The sequence below is a fragment of the Pteropus alecto genome, unplaced genomic scaffold, assembly GCF_000325575.1.
Source record: "Pteropus alecto unplaced genomic scaffold, ASM32557v1 scaffold79, whole genome shotgun sequence".
Lineage (NCBI taxonomy): Eukaryota > Metazoa > Chordata > Mammalia > Chiroptera > Pteropodidae > Pteropus > Pteropus alecto.
The window spans coordinates 20,693,526-20,700,768 of record NW_006494612.1 but is presented as its reverse complement, the minus strand read 5'-3'; the positions used below and the strand labels follow the sequence as shown (position 1 = coordinate 20,700,768).

General features: G+C 35.6%; 1 protein-coding gene across 4 annotated transcripts in view; it reads right to left on the bottom strand.

Moving 5' to 3' along the window:
* AKAP7 (A-kinase anchoring protein 7) overlaps positions 1 to 7,243 on the bottom strand; it is a 134,815-nt gene that overhangs the window by 95,639 nt on the left and 31,933 nt on the right. For 3 of the 4 annotated variants that reach the window (XM_025042455.1, XM_025042452.1, XM_025042454.1), the window contains exon 2: positions 2,211 to 2,342. In XM_025042455.1, coding sequence (XP_024898223.1) covers positions 2,211 to 2,295 — 85 coding nt within the window. In that variant the 5' untranslated portion in view covers positions 2,296 to 2,342. Of the gene's footprint in view, positions 1 to 2,210; positions 2,343 to 6,984; positions 7,170 to 7,243 lie in introns of those variants that run through there. The other variant, XM_025042453.1, reaches the window with a different exon arrangement.

Sequence of the window (7,243 nt, the reverse complement as noted above, 5' to 3'; positions counted from 1 at the left end):
GCAGGAATGGGCTGCAGAACCACTGACACATCCCCTTCCTTCTTTCTGGTCCCGGTGGCCACTGCTTCTCCTCACCAGTGCAGATACAGCAAAGCTACAGAAATACTATTTGCTTTCTGGCAGTCTGGTGCTATCACTCTCAATACCTACGAGAAGCAGTTTGTTTCATATATACTCAACATGTGTAAGTCAGAAGCACTTCTGGCTGGAACGAGGAACAAGTTTCACGTCTCATTCCAGTCTAACTTATGAGCATTCCAAAGGGAGTGACTGAGACTGCAACAGGGATCAGAGGGAAGAGGGATGGGAGATGCCGGCCATGGGCACAAAGGCATAATTATCCAGATTTCTTCTTTATTTTATATCCAAATTAGAATAATGAAATCAGAAAGAAGTAACTGAATTTCTTAGATATATTTATTTTATTTGCTCAAAAAGCAGAGAATTAAGAGGAAAATATGATTAAATCACTGCTTTCGTTGCATCTCATTTCCAATGGGTATTTTCTACTTAACACGTATACTAATTCTTCAAGTGAAGGTTTCTCTAATAGCTGTAAACCCATAAAAACTGTTCTCTAAAGGCCAGCTGTAAAGGAAAAGATGAGAAATCTGGGCCCTGAGCAAATATCTTTTCATCCTTCCTTTTCCCCTCAGATTGTGGAATAGGAAAAACTGACTAATAACACATCAGAGATTTCACACATTTTAAGCATTCCTCTCTCAATATATCTCTCCAAAATATAAACCAGGTTTACTATATTGGTAGACAGTGTGAGAGAGAGCAGTGTGGTTTCTAAGACTGGCTGAGCATCAGACTCATATGGGATGTTTAAAAAAATACAACAAATACAGTTCCCTAGCCTGACATAGAAGTGGACAAGAAGAATCTAGACTTTTCTATAACTCTGCAGAAATTCTGATGATCAGTTAAATTCAAGTGCGATTTATATAGAGGAAAGAACCCTGAATAGTTCATACTTATCTGCCAGGCTGCTACTCTTGCCAAACCTCTAGGAAGCCTTCCAGGACACCCTCTACTCCCGTATCCAGGTTAGATGCCTCCCCACACACTTTACCCCATGTACCCCCATAGAATCCTCTATGGCATTCATCTTATAGGATTATAGCTCTTATCGAATTGGCTCTCCAATGAAGCTGAGTTTGATGGTCATGAGTTTCAATATTATCATGTGTTTTGATATTCCCAATATCTGACGCCAACCCCTGGCATTTGTCAGGCAACCAATAAATGTTCATCAGAGAAATGACTAAAGAATCAGAAATCACAGATTTTATAACTAGTTTTCTTCAATTGTGTGACTTTTGTCAATTTACTTCTCTGAGTCTCATTTTCTCCTCAAAAATGAAGATACTGAACTAGATAATGTCTTATGGAGCCTCCAGTTACAGAGCTCAAGTCAAGATAAAACTATATCAAAGCATAGCAATGTTCTATCTATGTAAGGCTGCAAACGTTGAGTAGCACGGAGCATACAGTCGATAAATATCTGCAGAATAAAATGGTGCTTTTCCTTTTTTTCCTATTCACAAACAACCTGGATTATAGGAAAATTTGTCACATTTTCAATGAGGATAGCATCAAATCTCAAGTATGGTATTGTTTTTACAAGACAGGAATTTCAGATTTAGGTGTTTATGTAATTCCAACAGTCTTTCAATCAGGTAAGCATTGGTTCTCTAAAATTTGTGGATAGAGCTCTCAACAACTAACCAATTTAATAAATGCATATTGATTAAAAGTTTAACTGTTTTCAACACTAGCCTGTTAAGCTCCATGAGAACAGGGATAATGTCTGTCTTATTCACTGGTGACCCAACACCTAGCAAGTGCCTGGCTCATATCAAAGTGCCAGTAAACATTTATTAGATGGATGGGTACTGCTTAAATTAACAGTGGCTCCAGAATAACTGAAGAAGGAGGTTATAAATCATGGTATGTTCTGGCCCATTCTTTTCTAAAGTTGCTTATAAACTACAGAATTATCTGGCCCAAAATTTTGTGAGACATGTCTTAATCATCTGTAATAGTTTTGACAATAAAATACCAATGATTAACTATTAATTAACATCCCAAACTCAAAACATGACAAATATTTAAGGTGAATTAATTTATTAAGAAAAATACATATATCACTAAATTTACTATTCACTGCTTCTAAATATATATTTTTTTAATAAAGTACTTACTTCTACAATCATCTTTAATATCTATTGTAGCAAATGGCATATCTACCAGGGAATCCATAGTATTGGCTTCAAATTCTTCTGGCATTTCCTTTATTCTTGACACAGTTTCACATTCATTGGAATTTATTCCTCCTTTATATATCAAAAAAAGAAAAATGTATTATTTAACTTATTTAACATATCCTCAACAACTGAATTCACTATAAATTAACATCTGTTAATTTAAGAAGTGGTACAACTTGAATTCAAATTTATTATAAAGCTATTTATTTTAATATTATTTATACCAGTCTACATCTTTATAAATATATTTTTATGCTAAACAACTTTAATAATTTTCTGAAGCACAGTATTCAACTTAGGGTTAGATGAAGACTGAGTTAATCTATATCTTCAAGATCTTCTATAGCAATTTTTTAATTCTAAACTATATTTTTTACATACCATTTGAAATCAAACCAATAGGTTTTGTCAGTCTTTTTCACATTTCTTTTTAACAATATCACTATGTATGTGTTATGACTTATATTTATTTTCTTTGATAAAGACTCTTAAATTTTTTCTCTCCATAACATTAACATTGAAAATTCAGTCAAAAATATATGGCTCTAAGTATGCTTTTCTGGAAATTTAATAATTATAAAGCAAAAGGTCTTAGTTTACTATGAGTCTAATTATAAACTCACAACTATTGAAATATGTAAGAACAAGTAATAGTTTCCTATTTTTATGCTTGCATTAAAAAATACAAATGCAGTTTATACTTCACCAAAAGTTATAATAGATCAATATAAAAGTTTTAATAGGTAAATAGATATCTTCTACCTTTTGGCATATGCAGCTACACAAAGAATAATCATCAATCATGTAGCTTAAAATTGAAATGCTAGCAACAGAGTAGGGTTTGTGCAATTAAATATGTATAAGGCTGAATGAAAACCAGAACAAAATGAAATATATTATTCTTAATCTAAGAAATTTCTCTATATTATTCTTAATCTAAGAAATTTGTAATAAATTCTAAGGATATAATGTACAGCATGGTAACTATAATCTGTAGTTAATAACACTGTATTTTGTAGTTAAAATTTAATAATAGATGTTAAGCATTCTCACCAAAAAACAAAAACAAAAACTGTGAGGTGATACATATGGTAATTGTGGTAATTATTTCACAATGTATACGTATATCAGATCATTACACTGTATACTTTAAACAGACACAAATTTTGTCAATTATACCTCAATAAAGCTAGGGAGGAAAGAACTTTACTATATGAAATTGACCCATTTAGCACTGATATCTCAATACTAGCTCCGAAGTCCATGTGCCACTTAGACATATACTGAACTCTTGGCATTATGTGGAATGAATGGGTTAGGGAGGCTGACTTCTGTGCTCTAATAATACATTTTGAAGGCAAGAAGAAGAATTAAATAACATAATGAATTAAATTTAGTCTTTTTTTAGTGAAAAAAGTTCTTGAAATAGTTCAACAGTTTATCTTGAGCTCAATTAATCAACAACAGTTAGAGAACAAGAGCTATGCAGAGCACTCTGGCTATACCGAAAAGAGAATCATGCAGTGGCAATGGTGATGATAGTGGCATTTAGGTATTGATGCAAGGCAAGGGGCAGCTGTAACAGAAAGGATCTGGGACTAGAAATCAGGAGACAGATATTCTAGTATTGGCCCGGCCTTTCACTAGCTGGGTGACCCCAGGCAAGTCATGTAAACTTTCTAGGCCCAAGTAGTTATCTCTTAGATAAGTAGTCCACAACCTTTTTGGCACCAAGGACTGGTACTTCTATGAGAATCTAATGCCTGATGATCTGATGTGGAGCTGAGGCAGTGATGCTAGTGCTGGGTCGCGGCTGCAAATACAGATGAAGCTTTGCTTTCTTGCCGCTCACCTGCTATGGTGTGTCCCACTTCCTAGGTTCCTAATAGGCCACAGACCTGTATCGGTCCAAGGCCCAGGGGTTTGGGGACCCCTGTCTTAGCTGACAAAGTTGTCCTAGTTGGTTCTACAGCAGACTGGGAGATTGAATTAACAATTGAGAACAATCAACTTAAAAGCAAAGACTAAGATGAGAGGTTTACTGTCAAAGAAAACTTTCCTGATCCCCAGCTCAGCGCTGAGTTAGGTAATCCAGTCTCTTTCCAGTACCTAGTGCTTCCTCCAGTCACAGCACAAATACATTCTGTTACAGATGTCTACTTGTCTGCCTTTCCATTAGACTCTAAGCTAAAGGCTCCAAATAATTTTCCACCCAAACCCAGGACTCCTTTGAGTGAAAGGGGGAGCTTTTTACGATTACACCCCTTTCAGTATGGTCACCCTACTCTAAGTTCCTTAAGTATCATGCCTTACTTTCCTTTGATTCCTCAATGCCTAGCACAGTGTTCATCTCACAGCTGGTGATCAATACATGTGTACTGAATGCATCAAGGTAAGTACACATTTGGGAGTAGTTAACAAATCACTCAAGCTACACTGCAATATAGTTATCTCAATGCCCAAGAAAAAAATAATTCCTGGTGTTTAATGGCAGCTTCAGTACATCATAGATTCTCATTTTCACAAGATGAGTGAAGGAAAGGTACTACTATCCCATATGACATAAAAATAAAAATTGAAGCATTATATGACTCGCTCAACATCATTATCCATTTTGTTAAAGCATATATAAACTCTAATGATTATGTCAAAATCAAGGAGTCTAGAACGTGAAATACAAACTTTATTACATTAAATTACAGAATAAATGAAACAATTTTTTAAGATATGAATTATTAACTCAAGAAAAATAGAATACCACTTCCAAGTAACTGGTCATTCTATAGAGCAATATTTCTCAATGGAGTTCAAATCTACAAACCTTCCTCGAGTTTTCTAAGCTTTAGTGTTTGGACAAAGGCTGGCAGACATAAATTAAACATATATCCATCATAATGACATTTTCTTTTACGGAAGGTATAAATATTTTGCTTTTGGAAAACTGCCTTAAAACAACTGACCCTAAAATAAAGCATCTAAACTATAAATTGTTTTGAGTACTTAAAATTTGGTCTAACCATAGTTAAAATAAAATTCTATCTTTTGTACAAATCCAAATAAAAATAATGCTGCTAAGGGCACTAATAACAAAGTTGAGGTGAAACTGGCAAACTACTACTGCTATTAACAGCAGCAGCTAACATTTGAGTACGTACTATAAATCAGGCACAGCCGGAAGCATTTTGCAGATAGTAATTCATTTAACTCACACAACTGTGCTATCCCGAAGGTACTTTTTTACTGATTTTACAGACTAGCTAATTAAGTAACTTGCCCATGGCTACAGCTAGGTCTTGGGGCCAGAATTTAAACTCAGTCACCCTGCTGCCAAAACCTGCCCTTTCAAGCAACATGCCCTACTGCCTCTTAACATAGTTTATGGCACTGTAAATTGAGGTAATCCTTTCAGAAAGCAGTCTGGCAACAGATCAGGAGCCATGAAAATGTTCTTCTTACTGTATCTGTGCATCTATCATATATGCTGACATAGACTCCTCATAGGTTTAAACATAAAAGAAAAAGTGAAACAGCTTAAATGCCTAATAATAAATATACTCACTCTAATGACAAGGAAGGAAAATGGCTATAAGGATTGCAACGAACAAAAGATTTATACCAAATACTGACTTTAAAAAGCAAAGACAGTACTACATATGCTCTATGGTTACAATTACATAGGAAGATGCTAAAAGATATGTATTTAATATATTTGTATTTTTCCACTTTCCGGTATTCAAATCTCTTAAACTGCATACTACTTTTATAAGAAAATAATTACTGCATACATTTAATATATTACAAAACCATACATTAAGTATACGTTAATATTCAAATATAAGTACATTCCAGCAAATGACTTCATCGTTGACCCGCCAATAAAAGTAAAAAGGATAGACAGTTGGCTTTTGGTAGCATAAAATGTAAGTTTCCTATCTGGATAGTAAAATATGACTTTATTAAGCAAGACTCTTCTATTCACTCTACTAGGTATATACAGTATGTATAGTCCCCAAGAATCGATGGAAAGAGTCAATAGCATCCATGCTAGACCTGGCTTAGCTACTAAAAACAGTAGCATCTTACATCTGGATAAATGTTGAGAGCTGTGTGATAATCAACAAGTCAACTGATCTCCAAGCTTTGGTTTCCTCATAAAAAGAAAACAAAAGTACAATCCAAATTACTAGAGATAAACGGACAAAATAAGTTGACTATCTTCAAAAGAATATAAGTAGACAGTAACCTCCAAAAACATCTTAAACTTTGTTAAGGAGCAAGGAAGAGACCCAGATACGCTATCTCAAAACCTCAAACTCTCCGACCCCACCCACAAGGCCTTAAAGATTTTTCCCATAATTGTAAACATATTTACAGTAGTTAACGGCTATTATATAACACATTTTAATGTTTTCTATCTTTTTATGCGTTTATACTACAAAGAGCTCGCAGAGCACCTTCTAATTGGCTCTTGGTCCCTTTCACCGAAAGCCTAAACCCTAACTCGCTCAACGAACAAACTTCAGTTCACAGTAAATGCTGACCTAAGCTGGAAATTAATACTGGGCCCTGCTACAGATTTGGCGCCCGTTTAAAAAGGTCGTTTCTACACCTAGAAGAAAATCCTAAACGAAACAGTGTGGTGGGTCAGGTCTTTAATGTTTGTGATGTAGGATAAAAACCGAGATTTTTCTAGGTTTTGTGGACCACGCACCGTCGGAGGGTGTGTGACAGCAACAAGTCTGTACTAAGGGTCAGAGACCAGAAAAGCAGAGACAAAACTGAAACTTGGGGTGGGTTCACATCCCTCGCCTCCCGCCGCACCAACAACAAACAGTGCGTGCACTAAAACGCGTAGTTACAAGCAGCACTGATCACACCCCCTTGCACGGGGGTCCTCGGCGCTACACCGAGTCCTGCTCTGAGGGAAGGACAGGAGACTCCGCGCGCTCGGGGCGCCGGGGGTGGGTGCG